The following is a 20,943-nucleotide window of genomic DNA, read 5'->3' as shown; positions in this document are numbered from 1 at the left end:
TTCTACTGATTCTTTCAACCAAAAAATATGTGTTGCACACCTACTATGTGACAGGCACTACGCTTTGAGTGAGTTATATACTATGAACAAGATAAACAAGCATCCTGCTCTTGTTAGGATTAAATTCTAGTAGAGGGGAAAAGACAATTACCAAGTATTCAAATCTATAAGCATGCTCATTATAGCTTCTGATGGATGGTACGAAGGAAATAAAAAGAATGATGAGATGGACAGGAACTGAAGGAGGTTACTATAACAGAGTGTCAGGAAGGTGTCACCTCCATGGAGCGATGTCCTAAATGACACGGGCTACACTCCCATTCTTTTATTTCATCCATGTTGATGAGGAGAGTTTGATGTTTGGGGACCCTTGCACACTCCCAGTGTATCTGAAGACTCCAATATCATCACACTTTCCTCCTCCCTAAACATTGACTCCAATGTCATCACTTGGTGTTTCAGCATCAGTGAGTAGGGACGATCTATGGGCCAGACTTCCTCAATCCCATGAGAAATCCAACTTCCTCAGAGGTAAAGGGATCTACTGTTCAGTTCAGATCTCTCCTTTAAATCATCTTCACTGGGTGGTGGACATCTGTGGCTTCTGCCTATTCTAGCATCCTGGGGTGAGAGCAACCTATTATTCCTTTGAAGAACCACCTTCCATGATTCTCAAGCCATTCTCAAGCATCCTAATATTCCTTTGAAGAACCATCTTGCCTGATTCTCAAGAACCACCTTCCCTGATTCTCATGGTTGGTGATGCGGCTCTTAACTTCTGGTTCCAGGAGTGGTCATGTGGTCCTGTCCTGGCCAGTGGAAATCCTGCTGGTCACAGTGACTGGTTCAGGAATGGCCATGTGACCCACTATGAGCTACTCAAAGCCTCTGAACGTCAACATCAGCCCTGGCATTTTCGCGGATACCATCAGGAAAGAGATGAGCTCTTTTTACATTGGGATGGCTCAGGTGGTAGAAAGTAAGTCTAGAAGTGCCAGGGGTCACAGATGGAGAGAAGAAAGCTAGTATAGATAATGCAGAACCTAGAGAATGAGAATAAATGCTCATAACATCATTTGAGCCACTGGATCCATCCAGGCCTGAAGTGAGATCTGCCTCCTGGACTTTTCAGTTGTGTCAGCAGAAAATGCCTCCTTTAATGTAAGTTAGTTTGAATGTAGTTGCTGTCATCATCTTCAACTAAACAAATACAACCTGAAAATATATCCTGGCATCTACTGTCTATGTCTGTGAGGTCTCTTCATCCAAGGGGAAGCTCACTTGCACCCCAGTGTTTACCAACAGCAACATTCCACGATCTCTGGTGCTGTCCATGGTGCTACCCATATCCAGCCTTCATGTTTCTCTACATGCCACAGAGGTCTCTGAAGGCCAGCTTGGAACTTAGAAAAGCTGACTTTGCAGACACTTGTTTCACCTAAACATACCAGGTCTGCATGTGATTTGATTGACGGAGATCCATGACATTCCCCTCAGCTTGACCACATGCCCCCAAAGAGGCAGCTGGGGCAACTCTGGAAGTGAGGACATCTTCATCTATTATAGAAAAGGAGCTTGAGGTGCTAAGAGCCAGCAGGTCATGGGGCTGGCGCACGCCCTGGTCATATTCACTGTCACATAATAGTGTTTTGATAGCCCACTCCATTCTTTTGTTTAATGTAATAAATCTTCATTCCTGCTTTCTAAAGGGGGCTGGTCAGATGTTTCATGTTCACAAATCCATCAAGGGCAAAATCAACACACATTCCAGAGACGGTAATCTACAAATCAGACACTAAGTTTGGAAGGGTCATTTGTCCTCCCCGCAACCAACATCTCCAGCCATGGTCCTCAGAGAGCGCAAGTCTAGCATGATTCCTCATCCTCTTTACTTAAGAACTGTCCAAATAACTAGAGATCCAAATGAAGAAGAGGGGCATTTATAACATTTAAAGACTTTACCAACATGAAACCAATCTCTATGAAGTTAGAAGACCATACATCTTCTGTCATGTAAATTTTTTTTACAGTTTTCACTTGATTATCCATTGCAAATACTGTCTCCACTGAAGTTCCTGATGGTGAGCCACAAAAACCAACTCTGACTATTTCAGCCAAAAAAGGAATTTTTTAAAAGGGAATTGGAGAGCTCAGAGAATCTCCAAAAAGGCGGAAGAATCTGATTTGGAGGCTGCACAGCCAGGAACAATGCCTAATTGCAGCACAGAGATGCCCCAGCGAAGATGCCACTGATGTCACCACTGGGCACAGACATCATCCCTTGTTCCATGAAGCCCTAGCACTGGGCTCTGGATGCTGCTGCTAAGAACCGCTTCCCCTCATGCCTCTGGAAACCAGACGTAGCTGATGGACTATGGCCCCTCTCGATTCTAAAGCCTCTGTTTTCTTGGTCACTAACTTCTGATTCAAGGTCTTCAGTGAGTGTGATGGGCAACAGAGCCTGCGTTGTGCGTCTGCTCTTCCTACAGGGAGGCTGTGAAAGTATCTGGCACGTTAAATCTTTAGAGGAGGATATGGACTCCATTCCTACTCACAAATGAAAGGGGTTCAGATGTTGAGTGGCTTTAAAAAGTGATCAATATGCCCTAAATGTATAAATAATGGAGGAAGAAAGAGAGAATGTGTCATTAGCAGAAAAAGCTTTGCATTTAGGCAGGTCTAGCACCTAGAATGCTAATCTTTGCATTTTAGGACTTGCACCAAATGGACCCCAGGTCCCAATCCAGTTCCCTGCTAGACTGGAAACCTTGCCTTCAATCCCAACCCTGTTGGCAAGGACTCTAATCATTTCATCTCCTGTTTCCTCCACTGGGACTGGAGTTTCTTCCAATAAACTTACAGTCCTCTGTTTAATCTTCTCAGCAACGCTTGAGTGCCTTGATTCTATTCTGGTGGAGGTCCATCTCGTATAGGAGTTAGGTTCAAATGTCAGCACGTAAGGTGAAAACCGTGTAGAGTGAACAATTACCCATGATCCCCGGTTTTTTGGGTAAGCACCAGCGGAAGTCACGGGCTTGAATTCAGGGGTCATGTCGTATGGAAGATAATGCGTACCTTTCAACACCAGAATTACATTCAGCACAAGATGCTCCCACCATGACAGTCAAAGGAGAAACGGGGAATTAGAGGCTTCAAGGTCCCGTCTCATGCATACGTGGTGACACATATTCATTGAGGACAAGCGTGGGCTGAACGACCACACAATTTGCAGTTTAAATTATTATGGTTACTCTCTCTGTTTCTATTTCTTCACTGAGATCACGCTGTGCCACGTAAAGCCACTTGGCTTCCTGACCTTCATTCCTCCATTCAGGAGCACACAGGCAGAGGGGGGACTCTATGCGTTCCTGATGTGCTACTTCATGGAGTGAAAAAAAGCCCCAGGACTCTGCAGGCTTCTGGCAAGGCCCTCGCCTTCCATCCCTCCATCCCACCAGGGCCCATAGCCTCACTTCCAGTTTCTGCCTTGAGATCACCAAGGCTGATCTCTTTATGCCTTTTAGTCCCATATCCTTCAATTGCTTTAGTAAGACCAGGCCTCCGAGGGTCTTCCCTAACTCTTCAGACCCTAATCTCATGCTCTGTACAGAATGACAGGCAACCCACCACCACCCAGCCCACACCAGACCCCTCCCCTGCTTGACTTTCCTCCACAGTACTTCTCACTACTCGACAGACTGTATTTGTATGATTTACGTCTCTCTCTTCCACCACTGGAATATGAGTTCTACAAAGGTGGGGCTTTGTCTGTTTTCTTCACGCTGTATCCCCACCATCTAGACGAGAGGCCAGCGCATGGTAGGCTTTCAATAAATGTCTGTCAAATGAATGAACGAATGAAACGGACTCTGATGACTCTTCAGGATCTTTTAAATAGACCCTCGCCCATGCCAAGTGCTCTTTGGAAGCCCCGTGCCACGCGCCAGCCTCCCTTGCATAACAAGCCAACGTAATGCACTGTAATGCCATTTGCATCCGTGTAGTGTAAGGAGAACTGTACACCCTGGACTCACTGACAAACAGCAGCCCCAGGCTCCTTGCATGAGATATAAAATGGGCTGACTCATCCGGCTATGATCATACACTTGCTCCTGCAAAAACGGGCAAATGCCAAGTCCTGAGCTTAATCCTGTCTTTCAGGGCAAGCTACTCAGAGATCCATTTCCAAATTATAGTTACATAGCAAAAAAAAAAGGAGAAAAAAGGAAAGAAAGAAAGCAAGAAATTTGTTTCCTAATAATATGATCCAGCACATTCTGCCAGCCACGATTCTTTGCTTGCTCCCCAAATGTGGGATTCACGGGTGACAGAAAGAAGGGCTGGGTCCCCAGGGGTGAGCCCCCTCCTCTGAGCAAATGGTCTCACATTCGAGGCTCTGAACCATCACTGGAGGAAGATCTGTCATCATATAGAGCTGCCCGAACTTTGCCAGGGCAGTGGGCAATGCTGCCTGGCACAGCACATGCCCAAGTTAGCACTGGAGGATTCCTCCCCCACCGTGGATTCTAATTTTAAAAGCAGTTGAAGAAAGAGGCAGGGAAGGGAGGAGCTTAGGAACCAAGGAGACGGGAAGTACAGCAGGGTTCACTTACCGGTAAATGATGCCCTTGCTCTGTAGGAAGAACAGACCAATGGCAATTTCCGCAGCATAAAATCTGAAATTAAAAAAAAAAAAAAAAGCAATGGAGAAATTCAAGGACACCATAGGCTTGGCAACTCTCAGAACTCAATACAATATTGAACTGGGCATAGGGCATTAATGTTCCACCATGGATGGTCAAACATACGTCTCATAAAACGAAGTATGAGAGTTTGGACGGATCAACAGGGTTTACAGAGCTTGAGGCCAAGGACAAAATGCAGTGGGCAGAGGTTCAGCACCTGCTTAGTGGGGAGGAGCCACGGGATGTGATGAACTGGCTGGAGAATGATCATTTCAGACTCCAGCATGATAACGGCTAACATCTGCTGAAGGCTTACCATCAACCTTGCATCATTTCAGCTTATCATCTGATTAAATCTAAATAACAATCCTATAAGGTAGGTGACACTACTACTTCCCTGTTCCTCAAATGAGGAAACTGAGGCTTAGTGACATGAAATAACTTGTCCAAGTTATACAGCTAATGAATGGCTCAGTCAGTATTGGAAACAGCACCTGGCTAAGCTCTTCATGAAGGCCTGGAAGGAAACAGATTTTTGAGAGAACCGGAAAGCCCTGTTACAAAGGTTAGGCAGGCCTTTGGGGAGCTCTGTAAAATGTCCTGACAATGTGTCTTGTGTGATAATGGAGCGAAGGTCAGTGGTCAATTAGATGTCAGAACTACAAGAAGAGCCAACCCATTAGGACTGTGCCAAGATACACAAATGGCACGACCTGGAAGCATGAGAATGCAAACCCTATCAGAATTAGTGCTCATGACCTGGGCAGGTGGGAGGAGCGGGGCAAGGCTGAGCTGAACAGGAGTCAGCAGGCCTCTGCGATGATGGGATGGCGCCCTAGATGAGCCTCCAGAGCTTTCTAGCAGGACGATAAGAGCCCGGCAAACTCCCTAGGAGAGGTTAGCTCTGCTGATCCTATGACTTGCCGTGCTCCTGTTCTCCAACAGCCGGGAGAAACAGGATGACATTTGTGTTCTAAAGAGAAGAGACCAGCTGCCTTGTGGACTGAAGGGGACAGCATGAGCTCAGCAGGGGAAACAGATTTCCAAAGACGCAGAGTCAGTCTCTCCACCCCAAGAGCCACAGAGCGTAGTCTCTACGCAGCTTGCGCCTTCATCTCCCTGGAACGAGGGCATCTAAGAGGGAGAGTGGTGTCGGACAGAGAACGTGGGCAAAGAAAATCTGGGTCAGAATTCTGGATCTGCCTCACACTAGCTCTGTGATCTTGATCAAGTCTCTAAAAACTCTCTGGGCCTGGCACATAGTAAGCTCTCAATAAACATCAGCAAAGGAATACACAAAACCTACAAGGACATTCCCCGAGGAAGCTACAGGGCTTTCTTCATGAGCCAGGGGCAAAACGTAGAGATAGGGACTTCCCTGGAAGTCCAGTGGTTAAGACTCCGCGCTTCCAATTCAAGGGGCGTGGGTTCGATCCCTCGTCAGGGAACTAAGATCCCACATGCCACGCAGCGCGGCCCCAAGAAACTCAGAGATAAAGAAATAGCTGTGGCTTTCAAGCTTCATGTTCTTAGCTGGTGTCAAGAAAGAAAGAAGTATCCCATCTCAGCAGAACACCCTTTGCCCCGGCCATGTATTTCTCAGAAGCCCAAGATGTTTAAAGAAAAAGCTCAAGATGTTTAAAATCCCTATTCGACTAAGAACCCCAAAGAACTAACAACCCACCCATTTATCCCAAGGGAAAAGCACAGCACCAGTTCTCACTTACACAGCGTGAGGTTCCTTGAACCGGCCCACTTGTTGGATGTGGTACATGAGGTCGCCACCATTCACATACTCCATCACAAAGTACAGGCGGTCCTGGGAGAAGACAGCAAAGAGCAAAGTCAGCCTCTTACAGTTTCTTGGGGTCCAAATGGAGAGCAGGTAATAGCTGGGATTTATGATCAAAACCACCAGGACGCTATGACAGGTTGGGTGCACTGTTTCCCCAAGTGGAGTATTTGTGCCACTGGAAGTATGCAAGTGACCACAGGCAGTATGTGAATTGTTTTTTTAAATTAATAATGCTAACTTTATACTTGTCGGTACTGGAAGATATAATTAGCACATTAATCTTGTGGCTTAGTGGCTATCATTGTTTAGTAAATCTTATTTTAATAAACAGTGGAGACTATTAAGTGAATCACATACAGGTAATAGGTAAGCTGTGGGAGCCAGCCTCCACCATGTCCCCTGAGATTTCCACTGCCCGGTGTTCACATCCTGGTGTAGTCCCTTCCCTCTGAGAATTGGACTGACTTGTGTAACCAATAGGATATTGTAAAAATGACAGTGTGTGGCTTCCAGGACTGGTCGCACTGTGAAATATGTGTTTCTGTTTTACTTATATATTAAGGTGGCTGGGTCACTGTGTAAAAGGGGGTTTGCTGTCAAAAGTCACCAAGCTATTGTACGGGGCTGTAAGACCAGGAGGAGGGTAGCAGAGAAGTGATGTGTAGGGCAAAGGGTCCCTATGAAATCAATATAGGATTTGAAGTCTCTTTCCACTACTTACTAGCTGTGCAACAGCTGTTACTTAACCTCTCAGATCTCCAGCTTTCTCTCCACCTGTAAAGTGGACACGACCCACCTGCCCATAGAGTAAGTACCAAGATGACGTATGTAAAGTGTTCTAACAATGATGGCGGCCATACAACAAAGGTTTAATCCACCACTGAAAAAAGTCTTCCTTACAGTGCACAGAACTTTATCTTACATATAACAGTCATGTGTGCATTTATCAAATATGTATTGAGTGTATAATAATTAGAATAAAAACAACAAAACGAAGCTACCACCTTGCAAGCACCATGTGACTAAGCTGAGCGCTTTACATATTTTGTCTCATTTATCTCTGAACAACCCAACATGACAAACATTACCTTTTCCCCATGGCAGGATTTGAACCCCGGGCAGGTTGGTTTCAGAGTCTACACTTGTAACCTCGTATTATGCAGCTTCCCGCGTAAGGTTCTGACCCAGACATTGTATGGATGTGTGGGTGTGTCCTCCCTTCTGGGAGCTTCCAGTCCAGGGGAGAAGAGAAGGGACGTCAAAAAAAGCTGGCAGACCACAAGGGACGGGTACAGGTTAATCAATCATTTTTGAAATGTCGAAGGACTTTCTCAGCCCGACTCTACTTCACCCTCTCAACATCTCTAATGAGAGGCAGAACCCTCCACTCCAAGGCATATGAGGTTTGCAAAAAGGTCGCTTACAAGTTAGTGGCAGAGCGGAGACAGTCAGCCAGAACTGCCCACACCCTGCCCCTGGTTCTTTGGGGGTTTTCTGATAGAAAACAAGCCTAAAAATAGCATCTGTCTTTGCTGCACATTGAAGAGAACCAAAACACTTGCTTTTAAAAATTATTTTTAAAACTAGCAGATGGCATCGGCCACAGAGAGAGAAGAAAGTGAGGGAGAGATTTCAGTTGCTTGCTTTCTGCTTGGAAGAACTCAACTTGCCCCCCCGAGACTCATTAGTCAGAATCCCCACATCAGGGAGAGAGCTCCACGGTGGGTAATGCCACGTTCTGTGGTCTGTTTCTACCACTCACTGTATTCGGGGCAACCCTGACATCTGTCATCTTCGAACTGTACTGAGTGTGGCGTTGGCGCACCAGTTCTTCAGCTATTAAACATTATGGTTGGCATCTTGCTGTCCTTCCATTTTCCGAGCAAACACTTAATGATGCCCACTCTTTGCCAGGCTCTTCTACTGCCAGAGATGCTACTGTGAACGATCCGTGGTGCCCGATGTTAAGGATTCCCCCGGGCAAGTGGGGAGACCAGATAAACTTCCAAATGGCAACGTTTCCCAAAATGCGGTGGGAGATCATTTTAGGTGGGCTATGTTTTCACCTTTAGAGTTTTGTGTTTATCTTAATGCATATTATTAAAAATATAACTAGCACCGAAGCCCCTGCTTTGACGGCTATTATTTCTGTAGAGGGAGAGTAGAATGCCTGGAGTTACAAAACAGGAGATGTGATCAAGACATGGGATCAGGTTATGATGAACTGCATAAGGCCATCCACCCAAACGTCAGTCATCTCACTTACGTTAAGACCACGTTGTTCTAAATCATCTGCTAAAATTTACTTATTTTATAATGTTTTTTATTAACTTACCTTATTTTTTTTTTTACTTAAACACAGTTATTTAAAAATTTTAAAACTTCATACCAAAGTCATAAATGGAGATTCATTGTCTCTGTAAAAAAATAAATGCCTCTCTGGAGTCTATTGACTCCATGCTATCACCAGTCTGGCTTTGGTACATCAATCCCTTAAATGACTTATTTTTAAAATAAATGTAATTTGCCCATGTACTTCATCTCCCACTCCAACGCAAGGAACATCAAAATTTGGAAAACACTGCCAATGGCAATCTAGAGCCCATCGTGAGCAGAGAAGTGAATTTTAGAACTTTTATTGAGCACTGATGTTTGCAATTCATGGTATTAGGTGTTAAAAGGGCAAAAATGATAAGGTACAGGTCTTGCCGTCAGAAAATTCAGAATCTTGGTTAATTCCATAGGAATTCAGAATCATGGTTAATATACAGCTAACTAAAGCCATCATCTAAAGTAGGATGTGTTCAGAGAAATTTCATGAGAGGGACTTCAGCTCACCCACTACCTCCAATTCTGACAGAATTATTCCCCCCATAGTGCCGTGAAATCCGACTTTGTTCCCCACGCTTCCTATAAAATTATTCCAAGTCTTCACAGATCTTTCTCATAGTCACGTGCAGTGGGTTTGGATCAGGACCTACTTGCTGGCCTCTCCTACATGGACATCGGAAAGTATGTATTGAATATGGACTCCAAGTCCAGCTTGGTTCCTGCTACTTGCTCTGTTTTCCAAAGAGGACGTGTCACAGCTCAAAACATCAACTCTCATCGCTCTAGGCTGATGAATCTCGACTTCAATTTCTATCCTCTCCCTTTCTCCTGAGCTCCAGTCAGCTCCAGCTGGCTACAGGACGTTTCTACGTGGGTGTTCCACTGTCAACTCCAATTAAAAGCTCCGAAAGGCAAGCTCACCATCTTTCTCTTCAAACTAGCCAGTCTGCTCAACTTTCAAAGTGTTTCTTCCAAATTATCATCGTTATTGCGGTTACTTTTCATTTACACACTTGCCCTTGTCTCCGAAGCGTGAAACGACTTCAGTTAATTTTAAATTTCCTTTCTCCGTGACCGCTCATATTCAATCAGTAAATAAATAAAATTAAATATCTGTCTGTCACTGTAGCGTGCAAAATGGTGGGATAGAATTTTTCAAATTTGGAGTGTGAATATGAGGGTAGTCTGATTTAAAACGATGGCTGGATTGCATGTGCAGAATTCACCAGGGGAGGCCTTGGATAAGGCAGGGCATTTAAAGAGATAATCACTGTTCCTCCAAGACAGCTGAAAGTGGGATGTGACACAATGCCCATGTGACTGTCAGGAGGACACTTGCCACTTTTAATAAGATACCATGGACAGAGAAAATCAACAATGTGGGCAACTCTAAGCGCGTACCCTGCTCTAAGGTGAGTTGCATAAGCGTTAATCTATTTAATGATCTTTAGTGATTTTCCAAGCTGGTCAGTGAATCAATCCTGTCTGTAAACTGTTCCTCTTACTGCAAAGATCCATCTGTTTCTATCAAGAAGCTGTGCAGTTAAGAGCCTTAGCTGTGGCACGAGCTAGTACTGGGTTCAAGTGCCGGTTATCCCGCTTACTTACTCTGAGACCTTGCATCAGTTACTTAAACTTCCCCTGCCTTCCTAAAGGGGCAGGAATAGCTTCTCTTCCATATGGGTTTGCAAAGATGTAACAGATAATGCATGGGGTCCATGCAAACTCACAGAGGCTCACTCAAGTGAGTGTGTGGACACCTTCTTTCCTCTGTATTCTATAGCCTAAGAATCTCTATCAGAATCAAGCAACTTGATGCTCCTCTAACTGTATTTTCTGCTTTCTAAGCTTTGCCCTTCCACATAGAGAGCAAAGTTCTCAAGGGCTAGGGCCATCTCTCTTCTTCCTTGGAATTCTATGGACCTTTGATTATTGAATGAATATGCAAAAGCCACCATCAGAGGGCAGAGAGAACCAGGCTGTGTCTATTCCTCCCCACCCCGGCTCTACATGCCTGGGTTGCATTCCTGGGTCCTTTCCTGCACTCAAGATTCTTGGATGGCTTTAGTTGCCTGAGGCCCAGACACCTTTCAAGCTCTCTCCAGCTTCCTCTCCTTGGATGCATTGAATACCATGTTTGCATTGCTAGCAGCAGGCTGTGTCCTGCTCCAACCCAGTTGGTCTCCTTGGATTCAAGGTGGCGTCTCCCACCTGACAAGAGCGCCAATTATTCCTTCCCTGTAGATACACCCCCTTCTTAAAGGTTCCTGCTGAATTAGTAGCCAATGACTAGGTGATTGGGCTAGGAATAAAACAACTGACCTATGCTGAATCAATCAGATTCTCTTTCCTGTGTATGAATTGGAATTGGGGAATTTGGTGGATAGGCAAACTGCGAGGGACTAGGGAAGCCACGTTACCATGAGCGGGGGTGGGGGGGGTGGGGGTGGGGAAACAAAGAAAGCAAGGAAAAAGAAACAGAGATCCAGTCTAGAAAGCTGTGAAGTTACAGTTTCTAGATCTTCATGACGCTCAGGTACATCTTTGTCTTTGGGTTGTTTTTCTTCCAATAATTCTTCTTTTTTTTTTTTTTTTTTTTTAACATCAGCTAGTTTGGAAGAGGTATTCTGTTTCCTGCAACTCAACCATGGCCAACTGAGACTAAGAGTTTCAGTTTCCTACAGTTTCCTACAGCAACGCCCTTACATTAAACTATATCCTTGGATACTGCTGCCAACCCAGAGTTGACCCCGAGTAACCAGGACCACTTGGACACTCTCGGTGCTCAATGGACATGTCGTCAGGGGCCAACTCTACAAGTTGAATCATCCTGATCCCCCTCCCTGTCCCTTTTTGCATTCTGGGTTGACACCCCTCCCGGCATGCCTTGCAACTGAGTTCTTGCTGGGCTACAACAGCAAATTTGGGGAGGAAGTAATTCCTGTCCTTCAATGACTCATAAAATCTAATTCTATTTTTAAAAAAAAGAAAAAAGAAGTGCATATGTTCAATTGAAAAGAAAACATTTAAAATAGATGTTTTGCTTAGGAGACTTAACTGTCTGTGCCCACTGGCGGTTGGGAAACTGCATGAATGTGCTGGGCTGACAATTGTACCCGGGAAAAACTGCAAAAGGGCTGGAGGAAACATAATCCTTTTGTGCCCCTCCAGCCAGGTGCCCCTCCAGCCCAGCTCAAATAATGCGGGTAGCCTCCCTTTTTGTTTGTTCTGCACTCTGTACACCACCTCTTTTATTTTTTATTATTATTATTTTGTGGTACGCGGGCCTCTCATTGTTGCAGCCTCTCCCGTTGCAGAGCACAGGCTCTGGACACGCAGGCTCAGCAGCCATGGCTCATGGGCCCAGCCGCTCCACGGCATGTGGGATCTTCCCGGACAGGGGCACGAACCCGTGTCCCCTGCATCGGCAGGCAGACTCTCAACCACTGCGCCACCAGGGAAGCCCACACCACCTCTTTTAATCCTCACTTCTTATGTCACTTTAAAGATGATGAAACGAATATGCAGATCTGTTAAGTGACTTCCTGGAGGTCACACAGCCAGTAATCATAGACCCAGATTTATCTGACTGAGAAGCTCGTGCTTATCCCTTTGTGCTTCTAGAACAATTGGCCTAAACCCCATTCTCCGAAGATCAGTTCCTCTAATGAGCAATTCTCTAAAAATTCAACCCCCTTCTGATGGCTTTTGTATCTGTGTATTTGAGTATTAACTTTTGCCATCTTGTGGCACATTCAACACTTTTAACTTGTTTTATTATCGACTCTCCTGAAATAATATAAATTCAAAATGAAGACAATTATCCACTGGCCCCTCCCTAAATCAAATCAAAGTTTCGATTTATCTTATCTGTGTCTCTGATTCTTTTCCGTGTGCAGATTCAATTTTAAAACATTGAGAATAATCTCTTAAATAGAATGTAATATCTTACATTTTCTGTTAACATTGTGTCATGCATGTTTTTCAAGGGTCTTTAAAATCCAGTTGTCTAGGAATACTTCTGATGTAACTTTGCTTTTCTAAACAAGTTTTTAGAAATTAAATGTGTATCGTTTTAAGAATGACAAATATTGTTTTGTATATTGGTAGGGTGTCTTTTTCCTTTTTATCTATTCTGACCACCTTCAAGATTTTTCTGTTTTATCAAGCATCTTTTATCTTCCAAATTCTAAGTCTCTAGCAAAAAAACCATATCAAATTTGCAGCATGTTATAATAAATTTGTCATTTTTTAAAGGCAGATGATTCATAAAAGAATTCTGGGTCACAAAATACAAAATGACGCTCCACTCAGGCTACACTGGCCTCCTTGCTGCTCCTCATATATGCCGAGCATGTCACTGCCTCAGGCGTTTACACTCACTCTCCCTGCTGTCTAGAACACTTTGCCCCTAGACATCCACGTGCCTCGCTCCCTCATTTGCTCTGGTCTCTGCTCAAATGTCATCCTTATCAGAAAGACCTTCCTTGATCATCCAATCAAAAATAGCATCTCTGTCTTCATCCATCCATCTCTCCCCCCTTTATTTTTTGTTATTATTGTTTATTATCTGTCTCCTCCATTCGAATGTAAATTCCAAAGGAACAGGGGACTTTATCTCTTTTGTTCACTGATGTACCCTCACAGGGATGCAGCTGGGTCCTGACATATTTATGTCAACAAATAAATATTTGTTGACAGAATCAATAAGCCTTAGTACCCCCTGTAGACTGGCAGTAATGATCTGACTTTCAGAGATGCTGGCTTTAGGGATACTGCCTATTCCAGCCAGGACGCCTCCACCTCTGGAGCACCAGTCTGGGGGTCAGAGGATATGCAACTCCAGAAGGTGAGCGTGAGACGATGACCACCTTCATGGGCCTTCCTGCTCACCTGAGCCAGGTTAACAATGGTTTGTTTCACCTATAGGCAGGGCTCCCTAAATTTGAAAATCACTCCCACCACGAAATCTTTCCAATCATCGCAACATCCTTGTGGGGTAAGTAGGTGACTCTTTCATAGTGAAAAGAACACCTGAAGGGGCATGAGGACACCTGCCACTTACCGACAGTGTAACCTGAGGCATTTCAAATTTCTGAGGGTTGGTTTCCTTTGCAGAAGTGGGGACAGTAATACGTGCTTGTGGTGTTCTTGTTAAAATTAAATGTGATCATGACAATGAAGATAATTCCTAAACTAGAAAAAGGAATCTGGAAGTAAGGCAGAGGCAGGATAGCAAGGCTTCGGGGTTTGGGGTTCTAGAGTCTTACAGAACAAATGCCAGTGCCACCCCCCTCACTGTGTGTGGCATTGCTCAAGTTACTGAACTTCTCTGAATATCAGCGCCCTTATCTATACATTGGGGGTAGTCACAGGGCCCACCCAGTCAAAGTGTCAGCAGGATAAAATGAGAGGTTACCTGTAGAGCCCTGAGCACAGTGCCTGACACAGGCTGACACACTAAGGCTGCTGCTTTTTGTGGTTTTGATCATCCCTGTTGAGGCCACTTTGGTAGCCACTCAACATAATTTGCTAGCAAAAGCTTGGGCTCTGGGTTCAGTGGGCCTGTGACCCTGTGCTGTGTCCAGGGAAAACTACCCTACATCCCAGTTCCTCAATCCATTCACCTGCCAAGTCGGGTGTCAGATAATCCCTTCCACCCAAGATGTTTTGTGACGGTGGAACGAAACAGAGTTTTCAAAGGCCCACAGGATGGCAGATGCACAGACAGAAAGTCAGATCCACTCCAGGGATGGGAAAGCTGAAGGAGGAAGCACCAGGTGAAGGATGTGGCCGGGCCCCTGCTGGAGCCTGGAGACAGGTTGGCTGCTGGCGGTTCTGCCCCCACGCGCGTCAGGTAGAGTGGAAATCGGGTAACGTACACTCAAAAGACCTCATAGTGCAGGGATTAAGTGTAAAGCCCCTCGGAGCCAGGTTGCCTGGGTTCAAGTCCTGGCCCTGAAACGTACTAGCTGTATGGCCTCAGCGCCCGTCTGTGACATTGGGACGATGTCGGGACCCATGCAAGGGCTGCCACGGATGTGGCTTATGCCTCACGTATAGTAGGCATTATTAGGCCTTTGAAATAAATTTATGTAAAATTAAAATATATGTGCTTAGCCAAAAGAAAAAGTAAATGAAAAAAATTGTCAGTGGGGGCCTTTTACTCAATGAGCATCTGCTGCTGAGTGGACGTGAGATGGGAGGGTCTCTGCTCTCCCCTCAGCCAGCCCCGCTCAGCCCCCCAAGGGCCTCGAGTTCAGCTGGCAGGGAGTGTATCTCCCCAAGCCAAGCGTAACTCTGCTATTTAAAGTTACATTTCCCCCCCAAACAATACAGCCCCTCAACATGAGTTAACGATTTCATCTGATCCTCACCAACAAGAAAGCAACCTGTTCCGTCCCTGGCCTTGCTGGAGTGGGAGACCGTGGGTCGGTCTTCAGTAGGAGGCCTCCATCCCCATACAAGACTCGAATCCACTCAATTCTCGTGTTTTACGTTCTCTCGGTTCTTAATCTCTATTTCCTGGCAGGTGACAACTCCTGGAGGGGACCCAGGGTGCTGCACAATTTCCATGCACACCCAGACCCTACTCTCCAATTCCAGAAAGCATAATGAAATCCAAGGCTCAATGTTAAAAGAAGAGCCTCAAATCCACTCTACTCTGTCGTGTTTAAAACAGTAAATTACAAATTAAGATACTGTACTTAATGAATATTAGTCACAAATGACCAAGTTCCCCCAATCTCAACACATCCAACTGAAACTGAAAACTGCTGCTCCAAGTTAGCCCGGCCTTGAGAACAAGATCTCCTTGTTTACCACTCAGTCTGTTTACCACTGAGACTGTCCTTTATGTGGTGATGTCCACGAGTCAGTTTGGGAACCACCAATGGAAAAAAAGAAAAGATGTGAGAATGAGAGAGTCTAGAGGTCTAAGAGTCTAGTCTAATCCCATTTCTGTCACTACTTGAATATCTTTAGGCCTTAACTCCCCAAGGTAACACCAGGGATTTGGACTTGTAAGATGTATGCCCTTCCTGATCTTTGCCAAGTCCCATGTAATGTGAATTATTGCTCACTGAATATTTTTCTTGACAAGGACTCTATTCTCTCTCTTTTTTTTTTTTTTTTGCAGTACGCGGGCCTCTCACTGTTCTGGCCTCTCCCGTTGCGGAGCACAGGCTCCGGACGCGCAGGCTCAGCGGCCATGGCTCACGGGCCCAGCCGCTCCATGGCACGTGGGATCTTCCTGGACCGGGGCACAAACTTGCGTCCCCTGCATCGGCAGGTGGACTCTCAACCACTGCGCCACCAGCGAAGCCCAAGGACTCTATTCTTTTACTCAAAAATTTTATTTTAAAAGCAAACTTTTGTCACCTTTGGGGCGTAACAGTGAGCCAGTTCATGAAAACTGTCAAATAACAAAAAAAATTGTCACGCATCTATCCTGTCTTTCCTATATGAACTGTATCACCAGGGGACCAAGCAATAGATGAGGGAAGTCTCTCTTTATAAAAGAATTCCAACTAATAAAGAAAAAGGAATGACAGAATTAGGATATCACCATCTCACAATCCTTAATGAATTCATGGACCTAGGCGCAGAGCATCATTGGTCGCCAACACTTTACAAAAACAGAGACAACCGGACATTATGTGACTTTGGATGAAAAAACACACAGCCATCTATGGTCTTGCCAAAGGGGTCAAACCTGGGTCTGACCGAACCTCTAGGTCCAGCTACCAATTTGCAGAAAACACAGAGGACAGAGGAAACATGTGGAGGGGCCCCATGACTATGCACTCAGCAAAATCCAGACTGTGAAAACGCTGTGGCTCAAACAGCCCAGGATCTTTAGCAGATAAAAGAAAGGGATGGAAGGAATGGAGAGGGAAATCACCCTATTAAAAGACAAATCAAATTTCTACAAATGGGAAAGAGTAAACTATCTTATCAAGGGATGCTAAAACTTAAGTGATAAAACTATAGAGACAGGCAAGGAAGTCAAGCTCCCATTTGCGGGGAGGTTGAGATTGGGACGTAGAGACGCTTCTAGAGTGGCTGCTAAGTTCTTTCTCAACCTGGATGGTGGTAGGAGGAACGTAACCTTGTAACAACTCATTATTAAAGCATCAGTTGTGTGTGGTTTCTCTATATTTGTCTTATAATATCTCAAAATTTAAAAATGAAAAGACTTTATATTGTCATAAATGAAAGAAATCTGTAAAAATATATGGAAAATAAAAGCAAAACAGCGACTTAGAAACTGCTCTTTGCCAAAGCTCAGAACCTGAAGCTTGGTCCTCTCTCTTCGTTAAAAAGTCAAGTGTTTGGGCTCCCCTGGTGGCGCAGTGGTTGAGAGTCCGCCTGCCGATGCAGGGGACGTGGATTCGTGCCCCGGTCCGGGAAGATCCCACATGCCGCGGAGCGGCTGGGCCCGTGAGCCATGGCCGCTGAGCCTGCGCGTCCGGAGCCTGTGCTCCGCAACGGGAGAGGCCACAACAGTGAGAGGCCCGCGTACCGCAAAAAAAAAAAAAAAGTCAAGTGTTAAAAAGATGTTAATGGCCATGCTAGCACCAAACAGAAACATTCTCTTTGAGGTACTCAGAAGAACATAAAGTGAACTGAAAAGAATGTAATTTAAAATCCGTGCACCACCCAAAATCCCCCTTTGAGCTACCCAGGACCATTCTGCATGGCGGTGCCCGCTCTATACTTTCGCAAACACGATTTCAGCGCTTAGTCCTGCTGCAGTGGAGTGAACAATGTTCTTGTAGCCCCTCGTCACCAGCAGACCCCAACAAGAGGCTGGTGGGCCAAAGCCACACAGGGGAATACTGTACACATTTGCCTAGAATGTTCCTTCCCTTGATGACCTGTGGTAGGGAGATTGTCTGGGATTCAGGGAATGGGCCCCAGCAGAAAATCATCCCTGCACCCAAAACATAGATGCCCCTGTGGCGATCAGGCAACAACCTCTCCAAGTTCTGCTACCACAGCCCCCCATTGCATTGTTCTGTAACTATCCCCACGTCTGTTTACTTTGCTTTAAGAGCATGACCTTCTCAGAAACAGGACCCAGCTTACCCAGCACTATACCTCAGTACTTGGTCCAGGCCAAGGCCAATGCTAAATGCTTGTGAAGTGAATAACCAGCATCTATGAGCGTTCACCAGGTACCAAGCACTGTGTTAAGTGTTTCTCATGTATAATCTCATTTCCTCCTCATAGCAACCTTGGACGTAGCTCATTCACAAATGAGGAGACTGATACCAAGAGGTTTTCTAATTTTCCCAAGGCCACTCGGCCAGAAAGTGACAAAGCTGGGATCTTGACCCCAAATGTATCGAGAGACTACTTAGAACAGGGACGGGGCTGGGCTCTGGCTCTACCCCTTTCACAACAGGTAGTTCTATGCCTGGCGTATGGCCTGCACTGAGAAAACCCACCCCAAACCCAGTTCTGCATCCTCCTAGGCTGGAGGGACTCAGTCTAACTCAGCAGAGCACAGGACTTGGTGATGCTGGAGAAGAGAGCAAGCCCCAAGCTTTAAGGTACACGCAACCTGCAATAGTGTCGCATCTCGCACAGGGGTTGGGCTCTACAATCAGGATGTAGGGTGAGAACTGGAGAGAGTCAAAATAATCTTGAAAACTCCCTTAAAGCATCTTCAAGACACTAGGCCTTTGGCCCTTAGAAGCTCCCAAAGCGAGAATTAACTTTGTATCTCTTTGCATTTACGCTCTGCCTCATCTCTCCCCTGCCCCCTGCCCCGCCCCGCCACAGTGCCTGGTACCTGGGAAAGGCTCACAGATGAGGTATAGAGCTGAGTAAGCTGGGTCCCGTTTCTGAGAAGGTCATACTCTTAAAGCAGAGGAGACAGACATGTGGATACAAGGCAATGGGGTCTGTCATAGCAGAACCTGGAGAGGTGAATGGGTCCCCAAATTGTTGCCTGATCGCCACAAGTACCCCCCTAGGTATGGAGACCAAGGTTTAGTCTGAACAGGGGAAAGGTAAGGAGTTGCTTGAAGGGACATCTCTTATTCTCACAGATAGAGGGAGAATCACAGTCAATAGCAGACAGTGCACAGATGCCCCCTTCTTCTTAGGAGCCTGGTTCTGACCTCACTAGTCCCTGCCCAGGCTGTGTCCCCTGCCCCGGGAGTCCTCTGCGGGCTGTGTTCTCAGGCAACCCCTCCTCCAAGAAGGTCCATGCAACCTGCAACGTGAACTCGTGCATTTACCTGAAGAGTCCACAGGGCCGACTGTGACCCTCTAGGGGCACATAGGAGGACCTTATCCCTCATCCCCATCTGTAAGTTCTGCTAGTACATCTCAGATTGTGAGTCCTGACTTCCTGTCCGCAAGTCACCTCTTGCCGCCAGAGGAAGGCCCTGCTCCCTTGGTTATAAAACCAATTGCCTGAGTTCTTTATCTTTGTTGAAACAGCATCTGCCTCAGGGGAGAGTGCTTCTCAGCCGCAACCTCAGAAATACTCCGCGGCCGGCTGTCCCTGGGCCCTGACAGCTTCCTGTCTCTAGGACGGGAAGGGTCCGGGTGTCTGTCTGGGGTGGCCGCTGCTGGGACAGCTCTGGCCAAAGCCTGAAGGCTGGAGAGGGAGTGGCCCAGGCCCCCAGGCGGTTACCATGGTCTGGAAGCAGGAATGCAGCTGGGTCAGGAAGGGCGGCTTCCCGGGCAGGGCCAGCACCCGCTTCTCTACCATCGTGCATTCCACGTCATCATCTTGAATCACCACGTCCTTCTTCAGGATCTTCACGGCGTACAGCTCATCTGTGCCCTTCCGCTCCGAGAGCATGACCTGCGAGAGAGCAGGCACGTCAGTGTAGTAGCGGAAGGGGCCCCGGGGAAGCCACAGGCGGCTGACGGTCACTCAGATCTGCTCCAAGCTTAGTCCACGTGCCCTCGGTGGATGCTGGTACGACACGTGAAGTTTCCCACAGACCTCGCACCTTGAACGGCTGAACCCAATCAACAGAGGATGGTTCCAAAACAGAGACAAACTCACAGACGTAGAAAACAAACTGATGGTGACTAAAGGAAAAAGTGGTGGGGGCAAGGAGGGATAAATTAGGAGTTTGGGGTTAACAGATACACGCTACTATAAATAAAATAGATCAACAAGGACCTGCTGTGTAGCACAGGGAATTCAGTACCTTGTAATAACATATAATGGAAAAGAATCTGAAAAGGAATAAAGGTATATAAACTGAATCACTTTGCTGTACACCTGAAACTAACACAACACTGTACATCAATTATACTTCAAATTTTTAAAAAGCGTATCACTAAAAATTTTTTTTTTTTAATTTTTAAAAAATAGAGGATGGTGCCAAGAGTGATGAGCAAGTATTCGGATATCCCTTTGGGATACGTATCAATGCCAGCCAAACATGACTAGAATACAAACCCCATGAGGGCAACTATCTTTGCCTGCTTTGTTCACTGGTGTAACCCAAAGTCTGGAACGGTGCCTGGCACACAGTAGGTGTTCAAGAAGTATTTGTTGAAGGAGGGAATGAGTGAATTCCTGAAAGAACTGAATTTGGGGCAACTGTTTCCGTATTCTTTCAGTTGTTTAATATTCATTAAGAGCCTTTTAAGCACCGGGGAAGCATCATTAGATGAGCAGGCATGTTCTCTGACCCTGCATTCTAGGGAGGAAGGAAGACTTTGGACATTAATTACAGGGATGATTAATGTAATATTTTAACATCCTCTCCTGTTGTCCTGGGGCTTCCTTTCATGCAGCTGTGGTCACAATCCGAGCATGTTAATCAGTGTGGCTTGTGACACATCATTATTTGCACTGGCTGTGACTATGCCAGAGAGAACAGTGACCAGCAGGTACCATTCTCAAGAAGCCTCTTAGGGAGCATGGGGCGGGACCACACTGTACAAGACCCAACCTGGTCTGGGGGCTTCTGAGATGGCTTCCTGGAGGAAGAAGCAATCAGACTGAAGTAACTATATACTGTGTGTACCGTGTCAGACATTTCGCAGGCAATAATATCAATCACCACAATATTCTGAGTGCTTACCAGGGTGCCAGACAATGGTTTTCATTTATTATGTCTCATTCACTTTGCCTAAGACCCTAGGAAGTCG

General features: G+C 45.8%; 1 protein-coding gene across 2 annotated transcripts in view; it reads right to left on the bottom strand.

The window, feature by feature from the left end:
• PRKCB (protein kinase C beta) overlaps positions 1-20,943 on the bottom strand; it is a 312,263-nt gene that overhangs the window by 37,302 nt on the left and 254,018 nt on the right. For both annotated transcript variants that reach the window (XM_004268583.4, XM_004268584.4), the window contains exons 10-12: positions 19,463-19,636; positions 6,413-6,504; positions 4,614-4,676 (exon numbers count right to left, since the gene is read on the bottom strand). In XM_004268583.4, the coding sequence (XP_004268631.1) occupies positions 4,614-4,676; positions 6,413-6,504; positions 19,463-19,636 (329 nt within the window). The remainder of the gene's footprint in view (positions 1-4,613; positions 4,677-6,412; positions 6,505-19,462; positions 19,637-20,943) is intronic.

Source organism: Orcinus orca, chromosome 16 (assembly GCF_937001465.1).
Source record: "Orcinus orca chromosome 16, mOrcOrc1.1, whole genome shotgun sequence".
Lineage (NCBI taxonomy): Eukaryota > Metazoa > Chordata > Mammalia > Artiodactyla > Delphinidae > Orcinus > Orcinus orca.
Note: the sequence above shows the minus strand (reverse complement) of the source record. Positions and strands in the feature narration are given on the sequence as shown.